This window comes from Lynx canadensis, chromosome C1 (assembly GCF_007474595.2).
Source record: "Lynx canadensis isolate LIC74 chromosome C1, mLynCan4.pri.v2, whole genome shotgun sequence".
Taxonomy (NCBI): Eukaryota; Metazoa; Chordata; class Mammalia; order Carnivora; family Felidae; genus Lynx; species Lynx canadensis.
The window spans coordinates 65,792,489-65,816,995 of NC_044310.1; the positions used below are offsets into that span (position 1 = coordinate 65,792,489).

General features: G+C 34.6%; 1 protein-coding gene across 2 annotated transcripts in view; it reads right to left on the reverse strand.

Annotated features, from left to right (window-relative positions):
* Positions 1 to 1,080: 1,080 nt before the first annotated feature.
* The window catches only part of ADGRL4 (adhesion G protein-coupled receptor L4), a 109,427-nt gene continuing 86,000 nt past the window's right edge, over positions 1,081 to 24,507 (reverse strand). Inside the window, exons 14-16 of one of the 2 annotated variants that reach the window (XM_030326590.1) lie at positions 4,624 to 4,715; positions 2,865 to 3,033; positions 1,081 to 2,507 (exon numbers count right to left, since the gene is read on the reverse strand). In XM_030326590.1, the coding sequence (XP_030182450.1) occupies positions 2,445 to 2,507; positions 2,865 to 3,033; positions 4,624 to 4,715 (324 nt within the window). In that variant the 3' untranslated portion in view covers positions 1,081 to 2,444. The remainder of the gene's footprint in view (positions 2,508 to 2,864; positions 3,034 to 4,623; positions 4,716 to 24,507) is intronic. The other variant, XM_030326591.1, reaches the window with a different exon arrangement.

Consider the following 24,507-nt stretch of genomic DNA (forward strand, 5'->3'; position numbering starts at 1 on the left):
TATATAAACTTTTAAGATTTGATGGGTAGGTGTAAAGATCTACTTATTTGTGGCAACCTAAGACAAATCCCATAAGACAAGTTTTCTTGCTTATTGAACTTGCCTTCTATCAATCTAGAGTGGCCTGCCTCTTTCTTCGGTCTCACCCTGTCCTCCACATATGGGGGCTGTTTCAGAAGCCACCCAGGAGGCTCCTAAGGAGGTTTGAACAGTATGCTAAAGAATACAAGCTTTATCCAATGATATCTAAGGGAGGGTTGATAAAAACAAGACACTAGAGTCAAGGTTTGTCCTAATGACATGAATAGTTGGTTATCTCTAAAGATGTTATACGTATTTCCATAATATTCCCTATGGTAGCTATAACAAATTATCAAAAATTATCAATAAACTTGTGACAAATTTTCAACAAACTTGGTGGCTTAAAACAATATACATTTATTATCTTACAGTTCTGGAGGTTAGAAGTCCAGAATAGGTCAGCCTGGGCTAAAATAAAGGTATCAGCACATCTACTTCCTTTTAGAGGCTCTAGGGAAGAATCTGTTTCCTTGTCTTTTTCAGCTTCTAGAGGCTGTGAAGTTTCCTTCATTTATAGACTTCAGAAGTCTTCAAAGCCAGCAACGGCTGGTCAAACCATCTCGGGCTGTGTCACTCTCTCGTGCTCTCCTTTCTCCCTTTCTCATTCACAAGGACGCTTGTGGTGACATTGGGCCCACCTAGATAATCCAGGATGATGTCCCCATGTCAAGGTCAGCTGATGAGCGATCTTAATTCTTCTCTCCATGTAACCTAACATAGTGGCCACAGATTCTGAAGATTAGGGTGTGAGAGTATTGGGAGAGCTATTATTCTGCCTGCCATACATCATTCGTATGTATTGATTGAACAGATTAGTTTTTCAATATCACATGCTTATAACCCTGTTCTATAATGACAATGGTAATAATAGGTCACAGGCTTAGCATATAAGAGATCAGAAGATATAATGAAAATTTATCATGGATTCTCTAAAAATGTGTAGGGACATATTGGCAGGTAGCTCATCTTTCTTGAGAAAATGACTCAGCAAACAGTAGCTGTATTCATTTAGATAACATTTTATTTGTTAGAGCAAGTTTTGACAGACTTCATTTTAAAAGCTGGAGAAATTAAAATCACAACATTTAGTGTGTTGGCATACTTCTACAGGCAGGTGCAGACAATTACATATTTTTGAAATAAAATCCCTGCTTCCACATTTTAATGAGAAGATTTGAGGATAGATAGAAACCATACATTTAAGCAGATATGCTTTAATAGATAGTAGAAAACTGTCAGAAAATATATCCACTGTGAACATTTCTACAGTTCTCAGTGATTCCTTTGTTATAAATAACATTTTTAAATGTGTACTTTTCTGAACAGAAAAAAATGGCAATTCACTTTCTGAATACTTTCATATTTACAATGCCCTTTTAAAAATAGTAAGTTAAAAGGGAATATTGTCATGTGAACTATAATATTTCCAAAATTAAAAGAAATAAAGAACTCAAATATACTAGCCTAATGAGATCCAATATTACTCACTACACTGAAAGGTTATAGAAGAGAATACTTCAATTTTTATATACACAATTTTTACATTTACAGCCATGAAAAATATTATAGTTTGACACATTTATGTATTTCTGATTAAAGATTTGAAGTTATAATCTATGAAATTAGTATGGAAACAGCACATACCTCCTTATGATGTTAACCCAAAAACCAGAACATAATTGCCTGACTTTTCATTTGTAAAGTTTTGTGGGTTTTTTTTGAATATTAGGAAAGAAAATAAATACAGAAAAGGTCTAAGTTGTTTTAGTATAAATTTAAGTTCAGAAAAATTCATGCAATGGTAAGAAGTGTTTATTCAATTATTTCAGCTATAATTTCTCATTTAGTTTACAAAAAAACAAGTTTACTCAAAATACATCTCATTGTTATAATAGCCATTTCCTTTTTACTGCTTTACATTCTGCCCCTTCATTCTCTCATATTCCACTTTCTGTAACAGAGCTCATTACTAAGGTGATAGGGGACTAGTTTCAAAGGCAACATGAGTCACAAAAATATCAATCCAGTGGTTTCCTTCAGGACATTCATATATTTCTTGTGTTAGAAAGAAAGTCTTTCCTTGGGCGCAGTGATATCACTCCTGAGAAACCAATTACTTTTCAAATATTTGCAATACTATTTTGACATAACTAACTATGTCATGTGGGAAAGCAAACTATAGCTATATGGTACATAATTATGGTATCTTATCTACAGTTTCTACACTGTAAACAGAAAAATGGATTTAAAATACTTATCTAGTAATTAATAATTAGATCATTGATTCAAGTCATTTTTATACATTGGCCATCCACAGCTTGGTTTTCTTATGTAGAGCAAAAATTATCCACAGTTCTCTATTTTTACCTTAAACATCCAAAACAACAAGGGACATTTTTGAACAATCTATAATATTCTTCTTGGATCTAAAAAGAAGAAAAAAAAAGAAATGTTAAACATAATTGCAATGGTCACATCAAATTATTTTCAAATCACATTAAATTGTTATATTTCATTTTCTAAAGTATGATTTTCTCATTATCTGTCAGAATATGCTTAAATTAATATAAGCTATGTTTACATTCCTAAGAGCAAGTTTTTTTTAAAGCGTATTTCCATACGAACAGATAGATGTTCCAATTATTTTGATAGTAAAATGTACTGCATTAGGCAATAAAGACAGCACAAATCCATGAGAATAAGAATTTTTATCAATTTGGTAGCCGATGCTACATGAATATGCTATAGGGTTGACCGCAATTATAATAAAAGAAACTGCTTACTTTTCTAGATAAGACACACAGGAATAAGAAGATGAACATCCCCTGGAAAGCATTGCTGACGGTGAAGAGGTAAGCTGTTACCACTGATGCGTGCACGACATGGAGAACCCCGAAGATCCAGGTGGTGCCGAGAAGGAACAGGAGAGCAAGGGCTCCTCTGGCACAAGACCTGTAACACATTTGAAATGTTTCGGTTAAGAAAATGACATAGACTCAACACATCCCTAAACTCCTCAAATTATGTGGGAAATGGCTTTTTGGTACAATTAAGAAATCTTCTGCAAACACCAATAAGGATTTTGAAACTGATACATCATGCTAGTTACGTGGGACAGCCTTTAGGGTATGTTACTGCACCATGACAGGGATGCACTTCTAAAATGAAGGCAACGCTATTAAAATATGGTATTTTTCAAGGAATTTCCTTAATCTTTAAAAAAAATTTTTTTTAAAGTTTACTTATTTTAGAGAGAGAGAGAGAAAGAGAAGGGGAGGGGCAGAGAGAGAAGAAGACACAGAATGTGTAGCAGGCTCCAGGCTCTGAGCTGTCAGCACAGAGCCCGAGGCAGGGCTCGAACTCAAGAACTGTGAGATCATGACCTGAGCTGAAGTTGGCCACTTAACCGACAGAGCCACCCAAGCGTCCTGGAATTCCTTTAATCTTAAAATATTTTTATCTAGTATACTGCAGTGTATGTGCTTTGATTTCAAATCAAATGTTGTAATAATTCCTGAAGGTAAGACATCTATCTGTTAGGGAGCATTTTCCCTAAGAAACCTTGCAAAGTATACGGGGTGGACTTGGGTGAGTACATGTGCATGACATCAAAGGAAGGTTCCGCTTTCCTTTCAGGTTTAGTAAAGAAGAAAGCACAAAATATAAAACTAGATTCTTTTTTTCTGCTGTTACAATACAGTTGCCTCAAAATAAATTCATGTCAGAATACCGCTTTCTTAAAAATTAAAAAAAAAATACATGCACATACTCTTACATATTTTCAACTTACTGCCTATGACTTCTGGTAAAACAACATTCAATCCTCACTGAGGACATTGCTTTGAAAATGAGGCAACTAATGATTATTTTCTTATTCATTCTTTGTCCAATCATTCTCTCCTGCAGAAGATGTTTTAGCAGTATACCTCAGAAAATGAGTCATTTTCAACTTTATTAAAACCAGCACACTACATGAAGCTATGAATGGTGAGGAGTAAAAGAAAGTAATCGATCAAACGTTTGCTAAATCCTAACTATAAATCTTGTGTAAGGTATTGAAACTACAGGAGTGTTTCCAAGCAACACAAACGTTAGTCGTTTCTAATGTTCCCTATAGTACACTTCAGTTTTTCCTGAACAAACCATTTTCGAGGTCTCAATAAATCAGTTTTAAAGAGAGGGTTGAAGGAAAAATCATGGCAGCATGCAAACTAGGAGTCACAAGAAAGAAACACAGTTACTAAGCTCTGAGGAATGTTTTCCAAAGAAAATCGCTAAGGCCAATTTTTGCCTTAAAACACAGCCATCATCTTTTCTTTCAAAGGGGATTATGTTAGAAAAGATGGCTTTACTTACCATTTAATCTGTGGTGATTATAGTCTTATTAAACATATTTAAAATGCTATTTGACAATAAGTTTTTTTAATATGGCAGAAGAAAGTTATAAAAAAAATTAAAAAAAAAGCCTTTCCAAGAGTTATTTGTGCCTTAAGGTACTCAATCTTTTAACTACTAAAGAAATAGAGTGAAAGAGACATTTACCTTATGTTCTCATAGCAACTAACTTCTGGTTTCAACCCTGCAGTGTGACGAAAAACTTTGTATATGATAAATCCAAAAGCCAAGAGATTAACCTGAGAAAATAAATGAATTTCAAAGAAAAGACCGTTTTCATAGTAAATTAGATACATATAAAGGGAATAAATAAATAGTAAAGATTTCAAATAAGATGGAAACTAGAAAATCTTAGAACTTTTATGTATATTACAAAGTACAAACCCTCTGTTAGAAACAGATCTGGGGTTGATCTTTATAATATCACTGAAAATTGTTGGTACAAATGGTAATACAATTTGCCAGACTCTATTAAAAACAACCTGTTCAAGAAACTTCTTCAGATGTATGATCACATCTACAGATTGATGATTATCAGCTGCTGCCAATAATAAGATTAATATGCACATTAAGTAAAATTTTGGTTTGAAAAACTTTGTGAACATTTGAGAAACCAAATTTTTCTTCATTCAATTGTGTGCTGTTTCTTCAATGAGAAGTGTTAGTGATAATTCTGTCAGCTTTTAAAAATTTAAACTGGAAAAAGAGATCAGAGGGATTAGAAAACCCAACAAAACACCTTCAAACACCTAGAAAATGTTTGAATGTACTTTCTTTTGTATGGTTCATCTAGCAATGTCGCCTAATATTTATGCTGAAATTTCCTTCCCTCAGATTTAACCTCAGAATCTTTCAAAATATCAATCAATGAAAGAAATGTTTCTGAAGGCATATGTATTTTATTAATAAGCATTTATCATTCTATTATTTATATTTCCTATTATGGGCTAAGTAGAATACACACAATTTTTACTCCTTTTAAAGTGACTGCTTATGAAACGTTTCCTCTTTCCCGTATTTTTGGAAACCTTTAGGTCATATTTGTGGTCCCAGAACACTAAATTAAGGGTACCTTTTAGTGTATGTCCACTTTAATATGAGAATACTAACAATTAAAAACATTAAATATTATAAAAATAATTTATAGATTAATCATTTATTGAATATGTTTTATTAATCCAAACATTTTTTTCAAAAGCCATTGTGTAAAAATAGCAAAATGCAGTATTTTAATCTAATTCTTATACTAGTATTTCAAGAGCTTATAGCTATGGAAAAAATTGGCTTTTTTCCCCTATATTCTAAGAAGTTTTGTATAACTTCTCAAAATTTACTAATTACTATTATAAATAGCAGTATGAAATAATGGGTCAGATAATTTCATATAGTCACTTCTCCATGGAGAAGTCCTTGAGAGAAAATCTTAGAGGAATGAGGGTCTATTCTGTTCTTTCTGCTTCCAAATGTCTATTACTTCTAATTATATGATTAATTAATTCTAATTACAATAATTCTTTGATACAAAGAAAAGAATTCAGCAACTGTAGAGGGGGAGAGAAAGCATATTAAAATTGATTGAATTGATAGTTTCACCCTATCTTAGCTCAAATAACTAACTGAAATGATAATTTAATAATATTTAAGTTTGTAAGGAGACTATACTTATGAAGGAGGGATGCATCATATTTTCTAGGGTTTTATAGCTATAGCTTCTTTAAGTAAATTTGGAAACAACTGTATTTAATTCTATAATTATATGCATATATTTTTAAATAATAAAAAGTATTATAATTCGGCTAGTATAAATAATATATGTCAAACCACTGTTGGTTTGAGTATTTTCGAAGAATTTTTATGAAGTATTTATATTGAATATGTCATCTCAGCAAAGAGTTGTGAGATAGCTTTAACAAAAAAATTGTTTTCTAGTTGCATGCATTTTCCATGTGACTAATTTATAATATTAACTAAAGTTTCTTAAACTGTTTTCAATAAAACAGGCTTGAAAAATAGTTGCTCATACTGCTATGTCTTCTCAGAAGTACGTATATATTTGAAATGTTGTTCCACATCATTTTATAAGTATGTAAACTTATTCCCTATGGGTGATCCAGTTCTGGAAAGTACATCTTTGTGTCCAATAGGGAGAATGTTTACATACTTATAAAAACCAGGTGTTGCTGGACAAGCAGGAGATTAATTCCTATTCCATAATTTTATACTTTCCCAATTATAAGAGAACACAGATAAAAATATATTTATCAAATGGTGTTACAGTTTTACGTAATGAATAAAATCACAAACATGTTGATTATATTATCCACATTCATTGGTACTAATTCAAATATATGAAACTTTTTACATGTATTCTAAACATTTTATAAAGGGCTCAAGTCTCTGGGATAGTGGTGAGAGGTGGGTATATTAATGAACAAAACAGACATTGTCCTTTGTTCTCATAAATGTATTAAGACAATTCTATAGTAAATTATCACATAAATACTTATAAATCTACAAACTGTGATAAATGCTATCAAGTGACAAATTTGGGTTATTAGGAGAGACAAAACGAGGGTGGATTAAGATAAAGGTTCAGGAAGTACTTCTCTTAGGATTTAGTATTTAAACCAAGACTTAATAAGTTATAATGCATTAGCAGATCAAAGAACCCATGAGGCTTGAGAGAGTTGAGGATATGGTATACGCTGAAGGAATTAGCAAAGGGGACTGGGGTGTAGTAAATAAAGGGAAGGGTAGTATGAAAAGAGGTGAGTGAAGTAAACAAGGCTGAATATTACTTAGATTTTATGTTAAATGCGAAGGATTTTAATTTATTCTTCCACTTCCCTTAAAAGAACACTTTTAAGCCTTTTCCTTAAGAAACTTACAGTATAATGAAAGAGATGACCAATCGATGGGTGCAACACTATTCAGTAAGTGCCCAGTGACTGCATAGTAGTGTAAAAGAACACAGGTAATGGCACACTAACATACAATTTCTAAGCCAATCTTGAATGACTAGTGAAGCCAAAGGAGGCAACGCAGAGAAAATAAGAGATTACTCAGTGTCTCAGTCATCAGATCTATCTATGCACACTCATTTCCTGGGTTATCAGACCCAATGGCTCAAAATATTATCCTTTATTTATTTATTTATTTATATATATAAATATATATTATTTTATAAATATATAATATATTTTATATATTTATACATATATATATATAAAAATATATATATTTATATATATAAATATATATGTATATTTATTTATTTATTTTGAAGGAGACAGAGTGTGAGTGGGGCAGGAGGCAGATAGAGAGAGAGGGAGAGAGAGAATCCCAAGCAGGCTCTGTGCTGTCAGAGCCTGACGTGGGGCTCTGTCTCATGGTTAGTGAGATCATGACCTGAGCCGAGATCAAGAGTTGGATGCTTGACTCACTGAACCACCCAGGTGCCCCTCAAAATATTATCCTTAATGTCCTACCCAACTGCTTCAGTAGGTCTAGTAGGCATCAGGAGTTGAACATGTCAAAAACCAAGCTGCCTTTCTTCCCCCAAAGAACCTAGTTTTGCTTCAATCTCCTCACCTCAAAAAAAAAAAAAGTTACCTCATCCTTCTAGAAGATCAGGCTTCTTCATCAGCAAACCCTTCTCCTCTACCTTTACAACATATTCAGAATATGACTACCACTTACTGTCTTTGCAGTGCCTCTCCTGGGAGAGGCCACACTGTGCCTCATCTGGACTATTACAAAAGCCCCCTAATTGGTCTCCCAGCTTCTGTCTTCGCCTTCTATTCTCACGTTACAGCAGTCAGACAGATCCCTTTAAAATATAAGTCATACCATGTCTCTATTTAGAATCTTCTGATGGCTTCTCATCTCACTCAGAGTTAGATCTAAGGAGTTCACAATGGCCTCTAGATTTGTCTCACTATACCTCTTCTCTCACGTCCTACATCTCTATCCTTTGATCTCGTCACTACATTCACATTGGATTCTCTGTCCTTCCTCCAGCCCACCAGCGTGCCCTAGGGTGGTTGTATTTGCCGGGCTTTCAGGAATTGCCAGGGCAAATTCCTTCACCACTCCTGTTTAAATGCCACCTTGTTACATACTGCCTCCCAGTGTATGTTTATTGAAAACTGAAACCCAAATGATAAAATCAGGCTTGAGTTCAATTCGATGGCAGTGTAAACCGTGACAGTATTCTCTATTGTTCTGGACAATGAAAATTCTGTATGCAAACATGTTCTTCCCTTGCCTTAGTCATTAGAACACTGACAAAATTCTTGACCAAACTTTAGTAAGCCTCCTCTGAGCTCTCTTCTCAACTAGGCCTCAGCATTTGGCTTCAGTGTCCACCTTTGCAGAGTTCAGTTTTATCAAGAATCCTGCTAAGTCAGCTTAGAGAGAATCCTACCACCCTTGATATCTGGTCACTCTCAATATCTAATTAAATTCCTCACCACCCCCAACCTTGGTATCTGATCACACTGGCCTGCCTTTTAGCAAGAGTCCTGTTAAGTAAATTTAGCAAGAATTCTCCCTACCCTTGCTATCTGCTCTTAGTAATTTCCCACGCATCTCCTTTCCCCAACACACAACCTGATCCTTGGCTATAAATCTCCAGCTATATTTATTGTATTCAGAATTGAGCTGACTCTCTCTCCCCTATTGCAATAGTTTTGACAACTATCACAGTAGTCCTGAAAAAGTCTTCCTTACCAAATATAAGAATAGTTTTTTTCCTTAACAAAACTCAGAGACAAATCCACCATCATATTATAATATTCAGCAAATTTGGGGTAACAAAAAACTTACATTTGCTGCTTTTACACTGCCTGCATTCTCTCTTAATCCATAAATATATAAGCTACTTTAGATCCATGTTTAAATAGAGTGAAAAAACCATAACTAAAGAATCAGTACCACCCAAAGGCACATGACTTTATTTACTTAGAGGTGGAAATTAAGTTGAAACTCTGCATTCTACATGGCAAGGAAAAATATTTTCAGAAGGGAATGTTTTATGAAATAAGTACAAATAGTCTGAGAAGATAAAAACAAAAGCCCAAACCAAGATTATATAGAATTAAAAGTTATTTCTGATCATGAGGAATGGTTTGCAATTATTCGAGAAGTAACGACTTTGAGGCTAGATAAATAACTGCATTTTAGGTTAAATAATTGGAAAGGTACTACTAGCACTGTGTTTATGGGCAATTCTGGCTCCATGATAACGGACTTGAATACTTGAGCGATTCTCTAAAATACGAGGAACATCATTAATATGAACCTTAATTAAGAAAATGGTGCCTTTCAAATGATTCACACTCTTGATCATTAATGTTTACCAATGTGTGCTGATTTTATCAGCTGTGGTTCCCTTTTTAGTTATCACTAAATATGAGTTCCACGAAAGCACAGGGGCTAATTAATGACCTACAATTGAACAGAGTCATTCATTATCCTTTTTGTTTCAATTAAAAAAAAAAAACAGTTTTAGCTTGTCAATTAGGAGTCCTTAATACTTTTCTGGGAATAATAAGCAAGACAAGCACGTTAGGTGGCAAACAAGAACTCTGAAATTCATTGCCGCACTTGAGAATATAGAGAGAATGAAAATAGCTGCGAAAAAAAAAATCACTCAAAATCATGAAAACTTAACCCTTGAGAGAAAGCAGTATTTTAAATTTAAAGTCATTCCCCTAGCTTCATCTTAAGGAATATTTATCTATACGGAGATCTATTTCTTACCTTCGTTGATATATGCAGTGGCTTCAAAGCCCGGCACACATGCTCTGATGTTTGATGGAGTGCATTAAAAATGTTTAAGTACCTTATTTTTTTTTTAAACAAAAAATTTACATAGATAAGCTGGGGAGAGAGCATGAGCTAATTCTGAAAGATTTAGACCTACAGGTACATTCAACCCAAGGGCTTCAAATTCAGACTTCAAAATGAAGCATCCCAATCAGTCATTTTTCTTTTCTTAGTCTTTTTCTCAATAATTGATGAAGCCATCTATATGCTGATGTCAGATCTCACCAAAAAGAATGAGAAAATTTCTCTTACAGCACTTTTAGACCTATGCTTTAATTTTTCATATACATCAAATGGAATCTGGTTCATTTAAGAATGTGTCATGATTACAACTGCTATGTCCTTTCAAATAGTTTTATTACCTTTAAATTAACTGGCCTAGTTAATCTGCTTCTGCCATGGACAAAGGGTGGGTTTCTATTAGCCTACTGAGAGGGCACTAAAAGCAAAAACAAAACTCAAAAAACAATGACTCATTTTCAGTCCCTAGATCACTGCCGAGATGGCTCAGTAGTTTGCAGTTGAAGCTTTAAAATGAGAAGATATCATCTCTTAACTAAAAACAAATTTACTAGCTACACTGGAATCAAGTAGTCGGAGTTTTGTCTTCATTCTGATTTTATTTCTTAATTGGAATCACCCCTTACTTACTTATTATGCTAATTACAGAGTATCAGAAAAAATTAGAATATGTGGTAAGCAAAAAATGTACCCCTCTTCTGAGAAAATGGGCACAGCTAATGTCTGGAACCTGTGAATACAGCAGAAAGGATTGTGCAGATAGAATAAAGTTATGGGCTTTAAGTTATCCTGAATTATCCTGTTGGTTCCAATGTAAGCACGTGAGCCCTTAGAAATGAAAGAGGAAGGCAGAAGGGATTTAGCAGCGAGGTGCTACGGAAGACAGGAAGAGAGGCGGGAGAGAGGAGGCAGAAGTGGAGGTCAGAGAAAACTGAAGACAAAGGAGGTCGTCAGTCAGGAAATGTGGGAGGCCCCTACAAATTGAGACTGACCTCTGTGCCACAGCCCGCAAAGAAATCAATTGCATGAAACTGAATCTGGCCAACAACCTGAAGAAGCGTGGAAACAAATTCTTCCCCCAGAGCCTCTAGAATGGCTGAGGCCTTAATTTTCGCCCGAGTGGGACTCTCAGCAGAAGAAACAGCTGAGCCATGCTGTACCCAGACTTTTGACCTCCAGAACTGTGAAACAGTAGATTTGTTGTTTTGCCACTAAATTTGTGGTAATTTGTTTTGACAGCAACAGAAATCTATGCAAGGTAAAAGACATGTAAATATAAAATATAAATTACATATATATATATATATGAAATACCCTAGAAATACTGTTTCCTATATTTTAAATAAAAATTTAAAATCCAGTTTAAAAAAATACGAACTTATCAATAACTTGTATTTATTATTGATGTTCTAGATATGTGATGAATAATCAATTAGACAAAAACTTATTTGTGGATTGTTTCTACGTTTCTTAGAAGATCAACACAAATTATAACTAGTACACAACTTCCTTTTCAGTAAGTCAGAAATACAGTTTATACCTTCAAGTCCCTGTCACATTTTCTTCTGTATAACACACACTTTGATAAGCCCTTCTCATAGGGTTGTCTCATTAGTAAATAAAAGGACAAGATGCCTGTTAAATTTGAATTGCAGTTAGATGACAAAAACTTTTTTAGTATAAGTATCTCCCATACAATATTTGGGGCATGCTTAAAAAATAACTTGTTGTTTATCTGAAATTCCAATTAATTGGGCACCCTGTGTTTTGTATGGCCACCACAACTCCATAGCTTTAAAATTATTTTCACATCTGATCTTTTTTGTAACCTGACGACACTAGCTTCTTAGTAGAAACCCCTAAAGACATCACCCTCTTCACATATGACAGCTTGAAAAGAGATCTCAAAGGAAGAGGGGGTAAATTTTCAGATGCTGCAATTGTTGTGGAACCAGAACATGTGTGTATGTGCGGAGACTGATAAAATATATAGTATACAGTGGACGAAAGTACATACAAAAGGTTTGAGCCCAGTAAAGAACACACCCTGGCCAGGCAGAACTTCCCATTAGAAATCCCTTGATGTGCACGGTGACAGTTATGCTGAGAAGTGATGGATTAGGCCGGCACCTGTTAACAAACTTGTGTTAAGGAAATAATGGCTAGAAATAAATTTTCTAAAGCTTAGATGTAAAATTGCATTAGTACGAATTTAGTGAAAACTTGGGGCGCCTGGGTGGCTCAGTCGGTTATGCGTCTGACTTCGGCCTAGGTCATGATCTTGTGGTTCATGAGTTTGAGCCCCGTGTTAGGCTCTGTGCTGACAGCTCAGAGCCTGGATCCTGCTTCAGATTCTATGTCTTCCTCTCTCTCCCTCTGCCCCTCCCCTGCTTGTTCTCTCTCTCTCTCTCAAAAATAAACATTAAAAAAATTCAAATTTGGTGAAAACTCACAGAAATTATGATGGTACAGTATTTGAAACAGTTGAAGCAATCTGAAAACATACTAAACATTTCTAAACAGGTTCTAAGTATTATAAGAGGAGAGTATCCTTCACAGAACATCTGAGATATTAACAGTATTCATGGTATAAATACCCTGAGGTTTATTCTTTAGAAGATAGCAATGCTCTCCCACCAAGCATGGGCTGCTGGGATTTACAATTGGGTGAACAGTTGTTCTGGGATAAAAAGCATTTTGCAGGTAGTTATAAATTGCTGTAACATTGAAACTTGGGTCCATAACAAAAATAATATTTATGAGCATTTTCTGTGTGCTAGACATTATTGTTAGTGCTATTTTTAATTCATTTCACCCTCACGCAAACTTTTATGGGGGTAATTCTTAATATTCTTAATATTATCACTATCATTACATTTATTTCACAATTAGGGCAACAGAGGCACAGAGAGGTTAAATAATGTGCCCAAGGTGACACAAGTAGGAAGTACCAGGGCAAAGATTTGTACCTAGTAGACAGGGTAGGGAAGATAATGCCCTTAAGCTCTTTACAAAACTACCAAACCACAGATGAAGGGCCAGTAAAGAAAAATTAAATTGGCATTGAAAATTTCACAAACTTAAATGTTTAGACATTTATTATATTAGCTGCTAATAGTTACTTAATTTTAAAAATGGTCAAAAGTAGAAGAGTGAAACAGTAATGAGTAGTGACATGGTCAGCTGTCTGGCATTAGTATTCATTGAACTTAGTCAAGACATCAGTGGTGAAGGTCTTGTAAACATGAGTAGGATTTAGTGCATTATGCCAGTGATCTTCACTGTTCTCTGTGATCAAAGAATCTAGGAATCTGACAGTCTTCAGATGTGGTCCATGTTGGTGGTCAAGTAGAATGCCTTAAAATAATCTACTGGGACATAGGAGAAACACATTAGAATTGCCGTTGATACTTTTCCAAGGAAAATAAAGGTTTATTATTATTATTTTTTAATGTTTATTATTTTTGAAAGAGAGAGTAGGGGAGGGGCAGAGAGAGAGAGACAGAGAATCTGAAGCAGGCTCCAGGCTCTGAGCTGTCAGCACAGAGCCCGACCCCACGAACCGTGAGATCATGTCTTGAGCCGAAGTCAGATGCTTAACCAACTGAGCCACTTAGGCTCCCCAGGATTTACTATTTAAAATATATATGACACTCATGCTCTCAAACCATTCAGCAAGATGAGTGTTTGTTCCTAAAGGTAGAGAGGTTTGCCCCTGTTGTTACGTAGTTATGTAGTTTTAACAAAGTAACATGAATATGTTTTTAAACATTATGTAGTTTTAACAAAGTAACATGAACAAAGTAAAAAATTAGGACCTAAAGTGACTCCAAGTATACTGTGGGTTAAAATTAATCCTGATAAAAAATATACACATGGGACAATGACAGAACTGACTATTTTTCTACTTATATGGTAAGTTGCTATCCAAGCTCTAAGTCCATGTAAGTCAACCAAATCAAAATACATAAAGATCTACTCAGATTTGATAAAATGTCATTTAAAAATTCAAATTATTAAGAGGGCTATTTGAAATATGCATTTAGATCCACAAGTTTCAATCATATTTAAAGTAATAATCAATTCAACACATAATTTCTCTAAAGTCAATAATACATGTTTAGCAGTTTCTTAATGTTTTCTACTTCAAGTTTTAAAAAGTCATGCACCATTGGAAAACGGCTTTGCTCTCCATGATGAGGTACGTTAATTGAAATAATATCTGGAAAATAATATGGCACAAACTTAAATGCATTCATTTATACATTTAAATACACATTCCTTTTAGTAATAGTATTTCAAAGTGCAATTAGAAAGCATTACTGAAGATGTGAAGAAATGAATGTTAAAACAGAGCACTCAGTGTGATCTATTGGCTATACATTCACACAAAAGTACAGATTTAATGTCTCTTGGTGAAGTATCAGTTCTGATAACCATTAAAACCAAGTGTTAAACTGAACTTAGATCTACACTTTTGGATTGCTGTATTAAAAGTGTAATCAATATTCCATTTAAAAATCTAATAATATTTTAGTGAGAATTATTAAATTGAAGCATTGTTATCTTCAAAATTTTGAATTTATATTTTCAGAATGTGTAATAATATATATTGTATATATCATATAATGTGACAGATCATATTAGGCAACTACTAAGTATATGCAATTTTTCAAGATGTAAACTATTTATTAAGGTACATATATTTTACTGATGGGCTCTTGAGTTGAAAAATTTGGAGATCATTACCTTACATATAATTTGACAGTATGAAAAGAACAACAGATGTGGAGCACCTGGGTGGCTCAATTGGCTAAGCGTTGGACCCTTGATTTCAGCTCACATCATGATCTCAAGGTTTGTGGGATCAAGCCCCACGCTGGGCTCTGCGCTGACAGTGTTGAACCTGCTTGGGATTCTCTCTTTCCCTCTCTCTGCCCCACACTCCCTTGCATGCTCTCTGCCTCAAAATAAATAAATAAACACTTAAAAAAAGTAACAGAAGCAACTTCAAAATAAATAGGATAAATGGACTCAGAGCCACACTTCATGGGTTTGAGTCTTAGTTCTGATACTTACTTACTGGTCAATTTATTTAACTCTTTGTATTTCATTTTGTCCTATGTAAAATATGGATAATATTACTATTTATCATAAAGGGTTATGTATAGTAAGTTAAATAATATAAAGTACTTAGAATAGTGCTCAACATATAAATTCTCAAGGAACATCAATTATTATCACTAATGGCAATTATGTTTATATAGAAATGGTTCTTCCAAATTATCTCAACATTTGATGTGCCCAATGATAAATATAACATATTTACTCCACACTTGGATAAGAATTGTTTTGTGATAGTCTCACTGGACCTATAAAAAACACCTTATATCAGACTTATACCTTTCAGGCTTTATTTTGGGCAATATGACCTCAATAGAAAACAGATGATCTTTTTCCACTTTCAGGACTTTCCCCTAAAATAATGTTAGCAAAATAAATACTTCAACAATATGTAGTATAATTCAACAATAAGTCAAACATTTATTGTTCATATAAACAATTTCTTATTTTTTGTTGAAACTCCTCTAGGGTAGAACTGAAGTTTCCAGGTCAAAAATCTGGGTATCTTCAAAGGTTTATAGAAAAGGGAGGAGTAATTCAAAAGGCAATCTATAGATAAAATTACCAGATAACTTAAATATAAGAAACATATTCTTCATGAACCCAATATTATATTCGGAGATATTTTATGGGAGAGGATAGTTATCTTTTCTTAAATCACTCAAGTGTAGAACAGAGGTCAGGAATTTTTTTTTCTGCAAAGGGACAGGTTGTAAATAGCTTAAGTTTTGAGGGCCATATGGTTTCTCTTACAAACACTGAACTTTGCCATGCCATTAAAGCAGAGTTAGACAATACACAAACAAGTGAATGTGTTTCAGTAAAAAATAAAATAAATAAATAAATAAATAAATAAATAAATAAATTTATAACAACAGACTGTGGACTGTGGCCATTGCTGACTCCTGGTCTGGAATTCAGGATTCATACGGGTAAGGACTTTTCTCTATTTTATTCACTGACATATTCCCTAGGCCTAGAACTATGTCTGGTATATAAAAGATGCTCAATAAATATTTGCTGAATGAATAAAAGGATGAAGGATGGATGGAATACCTAAATCTCAGTTATCCTTTATGATCCATGTGAAGAAGCATTCAACCATTAATTTGATTAAACATTTAAAAAATTTGTTTTGTTTCACATCATGCAGATTTTGACAAACCAATATCTTATTAGAAATCTATTATCCATAATAGATGTAGCAATAGAAACTGAGGGGTATATTATACATTATTAAAATGTAATGACCCTCAAGGAATAATTTTGCATAGAGAAATGATGAAGTTGCACCTCCTTTATTTTGTGTGTGGATACCTTGGAGTATATGCAATATTTTGCCTCTAACAGAAAGGGCAGACCCTTGGATTTTATGATGTATATTCATTATTCACAGTCTTGGGCACGTAAGTCACAACAACAGTCTTGATCACAAGTAGGAAGCATATGGACTCATTCGGAAAATATCTTCCCACATCCCCTCAGGTAATTGCTGAATAATTGCTCCATTTTATTATGGCTAAAAATCCTTTTTTTTTTTTTTTTAGTGTTTATTTTTGATAGAGAAAGCATGATCGGGGGAGGAGCAGAGACAGATCTGAAGCAGTCTCCATGCTCCAAGCTGACAGCACAGAGCCCGACGTGGGGCTCAAACTCACGAACCACAAGATCATGACCTGAGCCAAAGTTGGACCCTTAACCAACTGAGCCACCCAAGGCACTCCTAAAAATTCCATCTTGATATACAATCATCTTAGACACTAAAAAATTCACACTCTGTATTTTTAACATGTTTCCATTAGGAATATTTCAATAGCCGAACTTGTTTTCAGTGTTTGAAAGAGTAATTTACTGTCTTCAAAATGGAATCAAAAGGTGGAGAGAACTAGAAATGTATAAACATGAAGAATAAAGTGATTCCGTGGGTGTAAGTGAATTCCATGGGCTTATTTTTGTAGCTGGTTTCAACTGTAGATGGTTATGAGCCGTAGCAAGATATTAGAAAAGGAACAAAAGCAAATGAGAAAAACTATATGTGAAGAACATTTATAACAGTTCCGTTTAATGTGACAATGAAAACCCGGTGATGAAATCTCCCTTGTTAAGATATAAGCAAGGAAATAATTTCCTTATGTATACTTACTGTGGAAAAAGAAGATAGAGGTTAGTAAAAAAAAAAAAAAAGTGTGTGTTTACGCACACACACACACAATACACACACACACAAACTTAATATTTATATACACACACCACACACACACACATAAACTTATATATAGATCATTTGACTGTAACTTATATTTAAAATATCTTACCCAATTAAATTCAAAGATGTATCTGATGTTATTGCCAATTTTAAAGGTAAAAATAGAAGAGTCATAAGAATGTCTCCTAAATTATTAAAAATTTTCCTTTTTTAACTTTTGAAGGATGCTTTTATTCTTTCAATTTCATTTCTTTTCTTATAGTAACTCTGTATATAGAATTGGCATCAATATCTTCATGTCAATGTTAGAAATCCAGGGCACAGAAAGAACCCACATTGTATACTTTTTACCAGTTGGCTTCTGAAAATCTGTCACATTATTTGGCCAGGACCTCACTTTATTCAGCTAAACATAAAATGCCAATGTTAGAATTCTGAGTGAAAGCATACCCTAAATAGAGAGATCAATGCAGACAGATACATATAACAGTCATTTCTAAGGAGAAAAGAAATGAAGGAAAAGTGATGTGCTCTAAGGAATGCTTCAGGTATTATCTCTTTGGAGAAGTCCTCTCAAAATAATCCCATTTCTGCGGTGGTGATGATTTCTTTAAATTTCCTTTTGGGGGAAAGGAATGAACATTTTTGACTAAATACTGTGCTTGCTGCATCATTTATTTATTTACCCAGCATTATTGCCTGAGTGATAACTACCTGGTAAACCTCAAGGATAATACAGTGAGAGAAAATCCATAAAGCTGCTTTACTCTCAAAGAGTTTATAGTCTCCTGGAGGAAACATATGAATCAATTACTAATCAGTTATTCACACTAACATAGGTAATTATAAATTAAGGGAAACAATTTTTTAAAAAGTGAGTTTCTGTGAAGTCATATAACACAAAAAAGTACACTACGGATCAATGAGTCAGGAAGTACTTTCCTCAGAAAGTGTTTTTTGAGTTGATATCTGAAAGACAAACAGGAATTACCTAGATGAAGGGATGGCGGGAGGGAAGCAACAGGGAGCCATTTTAGTGCAGAGGTGCTGAGATGGGAAGGTACGAAGCACTGCTCAGAAAATGTAAAGCAGGCAGTGTGATTAAAACACAAAATCCCATGGGAGGGTCATGTGGCTGACAGGGGCAGTGCCCCCAAAGTAAAGTGTCCACTTTATCCCTGTTAGCTGGGCACGGTATTTTTTTTTTTTATTTTTATTATTTTTTTTTTTAATTTTTTTTTTTAACGTTTTATTTATTTTTGAGACAGAGAGAGACAGAGCATGAACGGGGGAGGGGCAGAGAGAGAGGGAGACACAGAATCGGAAACAGGCTCCAGGCTCTGAGCCATCAGCCCAGAGCCCGACGCGGGGCTCGAACTCATGGACCGCGAGATCGTGACCTGGCTGAAGTCGGACGCTTAACCGACTGCGCCACCCAGGCGCCCCTGGGCACGGTATTTTTAATGCTTGTTGCCCAGTGTTCTGTTCAGATTAGCATTTGTCCAAGTTTTTTTGTTTACATCTTATTAAAATAAGCCCAGTATGTTTGGTAATCTCCACTTCTACCCTGTCATGTCTCTTGGGGCACTGTGTGAGAGTCACATCTGCAGTGACCATTCTGACTTTCACATGTGCTCAAACATGGAAGATAACCAGTAATATCCCACCTCCCTCTCCAGACTCTGTCCAGATATAGCATAAACAGCCCCTTCTGCTCAAATAGGCTCAGACATGAGTGGTTAGGGACAGCTTTCTCCTTTGTCATCAGGGTGTAGTGGAAGAAGGTTTCAAAATGGCCATCTTGTCAGTCACACGGTGCTCTATTCAAAACCACTGTTGTTGTGTCAAAAAAATTACTTTTGAAAATAGATTTTTGATTGGAGCTGTTTTATGGGTCCATCAATAAAATGAACCCAATCTGAATGATTTTTCGTTACCTACTTTCACTAAAAGTGAACCTAAAAAGGTACAGATTTTGGTGATAAGTGAATATGGTCACCCTTACTGTAGGCTTTGTTAAAGATTTTAGATTTGACTCCAAGAGCAATAAAGCCAAGAAAGAGGTAAACAAGGGGTGGAAAGATGTTCAGCTTTGCCTTTCCAAAATATTACCTCAAGTACACTAATGTGTTGTCTTAGAATTGTTTATACATGCCAACCTGATACACTTTTTTTATTTAAAAAAATTTTTTTCATGTTCATTTATTTTTGAGAGAGAGAGAGATAGAGTGTGAGCAGGGGAGGGGAAGAGAGAGAGGGAGACACAGAATCTGAAGCAAGCTCCAGGCTCTGAGCTGTCAGCACAGAGCCCAACATGGGGCTTGACCCACAAACCGCGAGTTCACCACCTGAGCCGAAGTTGGATGCCTAACTGCTTAACTGATTGAGCCACCCAGGCACCCCAACCTGATGCACTTTTTGAAAGCAACTGTCTCCATTTACATCCCCTTAGTTTTTCTAGCACAACCTCACCTGGGGATTTAATACTTGATAAAGTTTTGACCTATTCTGAAATATTCAAAGTGTTGTACCTATTTTTTCCCAGGTTTTTTATTTTCATACAACCTGTACTTTTATTTTGATTTAATACTACCTATATTGGTAGAGTGATACTAGTTAAATAAAATCATAATAATTTTTCAAAGAACCCCAAAGGCTTTTTTTTTATAAAAAAATAAATCTTCTAACTAAAAATATGAAATTAAGGACAATTAAAAATGGGTGAAGCAGGGGCGCCTGGGTGGCGCAGTCGGTTAAGCGTCCGACTTCGGCCAGGTCACGATCTCGCGGTCCGTGAGTTCGAGCCCCGCGTCAGGCTCTGGGCTGATGGCTCGGAGCCTGAAGCCTGTTTCCGATTCTGTGTCTCCCTCTCTCTCTGCCCCTCCCCCGTTCATGCTCTGTCTCTCTCTGTCCCAAAAATAAATAAAAAACATTGAAAAAAAAAATTAAAAAAAAATGGGTGAAGCATTAAACTCACCTTTTAGCTTCTTCTCAATGACAGAAAATTGAAAAAGGAATTTGAGCAATTAGATGTCAAACAGGGCATTGGAAATTACTTATTGATGAATATGAATTAATGAAACAGTAAATCTCCATACTATCTGTATTCCACATACTGATCTGTAGTCTGATATAGTCAGGATTTTAGGTAGGGTATTTTGGTTAGTTGTTGGATATTCTTGGCAAGATTTAGATAAAGCAAAACAAAATGAGGGAAGAGATATTTATAAGGGCCAAGATTTCCCTCATTTTCAACAATATGGAAAATAATTTATTTTGACACCTTCACAAGCAAAATAAAGAATTGAAATTTTGTGAATAATTATCTGAAACTCTGTAGTTGCTAGATCTTTCACAACTCAACCCTAAGACAGTTTGCCAGAATCTGGAAGAGAGAACAAGATCTTCATGGACCTAGCAAAAATCTGCAACCTTCAGAAGGGAAGGACATGCGGTAGTGAAAAGGTGCAGAACATGAATCTGGAAAACATGAGCTTGTCTCTACCACTCAGTAGCTGGGTAATCCTGAGTAAATTGTCTAAGCCTGCTAAACCTTAGTTCTCACTTATATAAAGTACAGACAAAATGGTGCCTGTTACCCAAATAAGTGTGAATTAAGCTCTAATGACTAAAGGCTGCGCCCTAACAGTGAACAACTTGGGGTCTCTTTTTGATCAGATGTCATTGGGAGGCATGCTTTCTTCATCAGAAGGAATTTTAAATGTTCCTTTCTTGGAAAAATCTGAAACTAGACATGACAACATTTACATATGAGAAACGGAAATCAAGACACAGCCACACAGATAGTCCATGGTCTCAGAATGAGTCATTTGTATTTTGCAGAGAATAATGAAGGAGATGGAGGGTTCTAATCTTTACAGGAAAGATTAAATATTTTCTCATGTGTGGAATAAGATTTCTGCAAATGCTAATAAAGATTGATTGAAAGAAGGGCTCATTTTTGTTGCAGACCAACCAACAATGTCGGCGAGGACATTGTATTATGCTCAGAGTTAGATCAGAGGTACAAGAATGATCAGAACAAGTACTGAACTTTTGGCCAAATTTAAGGATTTTTAAGTGAGTAGAAGCTTTTATCTGTTGTAGAAGGTTTTATCTGTTGCCCACATAAGAATGTACATAATTTGCTTTAGTATAACCAGTTCTCAAGGAATTGGTATACTTGAAAAAGTTATAAATAGCAGAACCCCCATAGGGATTTATAAATAAGTCAAGGTTATAGTTAATAGATCTAGTGAAAATCTAGTAACACATTATCTCTTACTAAATGCTATTACTATTTACATTTTGTTGTACTACCAAAGCTTTTTGTGAGGATTAACTGAGGTGTTAAAAGGGTTTTGTAAAGATTAAAAGACTATACAAATGTGAAGTGAATAATAATTTTAATGATACCTTGCTTTACCAACTCACTTTCACTATATCATGATGTAACATCCCTCACTGTAAAGCTATATTTATAAAACAAAATACCAGTGATGAGCTTCACCTTGGCCAGTGTTTTCTAATTGGGCTTGAGAGACCCAAGGGATATTTTTTTCCAGTATTCTTTTTGGATTTCTAATTTCTATAAAGTTATTCAATTTTTATGAAACTTTGTTAGTACAAATCCCAAGGAGATTATCTGAGAAGGTATGAATAGAACTTCCACGTATGAGAATGCATTGAAAACTACAAATGTATTATTTATGTTAAGTATTGTTTTAAAACTCCACTTTTTCTTTTTTAAACTCTAGCTATTATTGTTCCAAGAAGGTTGGAATAATACAAAAGAAAGTAACAAAATGTTACAGGCACTGAAATGCTTATTAATATGTAATATGAAGAAAAGGTCAGAATTGTAAAATGCCTTGAACCACAGAGGTCACTAAAAGATGCATCTAACAAACACGATGGTATTAAATTAAAAGATGTAATGAAAATGTCTGTGTTGTTATCCATAACATGTAAAATATACAATGGCTAGTGTTTCCAGTATAGCTTCAGCGGGGTTATCTAGAGGACATTGCCCAAGTTACGATTTTAATTCTTTTTTTTTTTTTTTTTTTTTAATATTTTTGTTGTTTAAAGAAAGCTGCCAAACGCACTCCTATAGAAGATGCTTAATGACCAAGTCTAGACTAGTGGTTCCTAGTGGAGAGGATCAGGGATATCATTCCCCCTGGGATGTTTGGCTGTACTGGAGCCATTTTTGGTTGTCATGTCCAGGCAGCTGTGGTAGCAGTGCTGTTGGCATCTGGTGAGTAGAAGCCAGAGATACTGCTACGCTTCCTATAATGCAGAGGATAGGTCTTCCCACAAGATCTGGTTCAAAGTGTCAGCAGTGCCATTGTTGCAGAACCCCGGTCTATCATAATCCTTCCCTTGGGTTTATATATTCCAGGGTAGCTGTATAGACACTATAGTAAATAGTAATATCTAGTGTTGGCAAAAATGTCAGAAAAGGGACATCCTCAAATATTGTTGGCATAAGTATCTACTGAAGTAAATATTTTGGAGACCATTTGTAAATTTAAAACATTGTGTTTTGTTGCATTTCTACTCCTAAGAAGCATTTCTTAACAATTTTATGTAATGGATGTATGCAACTATATTGGAACAAGAATTCCCTGTGCATGCAGTATTATTTATAATAAGAAAATATTAGGTACAAATTAGATGTTCATCAATAAGTGGTAAAATTAATTAGAGCATAATATACACAATATGTAATGATAAAATGGGAGAATTGCATATCATAACAAAGAAAGATGAATATGACGTATTGTGGGTTACAAACGATTCAGGGTTTTTTTTATTTGTAATCAATTTTTTTGCTTAAGTTTGTATAAATGTGTATGTGAGATGTGTGTGCACATATACACGCACATACCAAAGGTCTGGAAGGAAGCAGAGCAAATATTAAGAAAAAGAGTGGTTATGAAAAATATTGAGTGTGGGATAAAATATCCACTTTTTACTTTATATTGTTTTATAATATTTGCATTTCTTTCAAGATTGGGCAGTCTGTGAAATTAAAAAATGTAGTATGAATAGCTCACACAATAATAAACATACATGGACATTGTCTCTTGTGTAAGGGTTATGTGAGGAATTCACTTTTGAGGAGGTTTTAATAGGCATTTCCTGGTGAAAGGGAATTAAGAGATTGCAGACATAGAGAGAACAATTAGAGGAGGCCACTACAAAGAACTGAGTGGAAATCTGGGCAAACCTAAAAGGAAGGGGCTAGGAGTAGTAATATAGAAACACTCAATTATAAGAGTTGTGATTTAAATTCAAATGGAAGCTCCCATTTTTAAAAGAAAATGCCTTATTTGGACATAGCTTAATTAGTATTTGCCTCAATCAAGCAAATTCTATTCTTCAATGCCGAACATGTCTATGGGAAACTTCAATTTCTACTTAAAAGTTAAATTATTTTCACCAACTCTTTTTTTATATTTGTGTATTTGAATCTAATCGCTTGTGCAGTTTTAGTTGAAAGGATTCAGCATTAAAGATTAAAAATATTGAAGAAAGAAATGAATTATGGAAATTATCTTCAGTTTGCAGCTTGCTTTACAAAGATTTAGAAGCCTCTTTCTTGTACAGCTCCATCTTTCAAAAGCATGGCTAGGGCTTTTTATGTATAGTTACAATCTTAACATTTTAAATGTAGCGATTCCTAGATAGAATCCGAGGGGTCACTGGTTTATACTTCCAATTTCTAAGAGATCCTTAATATTAATGAGTCAACACCTGAGGAAATACTTTCATTTGATCAATGCAGAAAATGTTGCTCCTCAAATACCTAAATCGTTAACACTTATCAGAGGAGATTAAAAGCT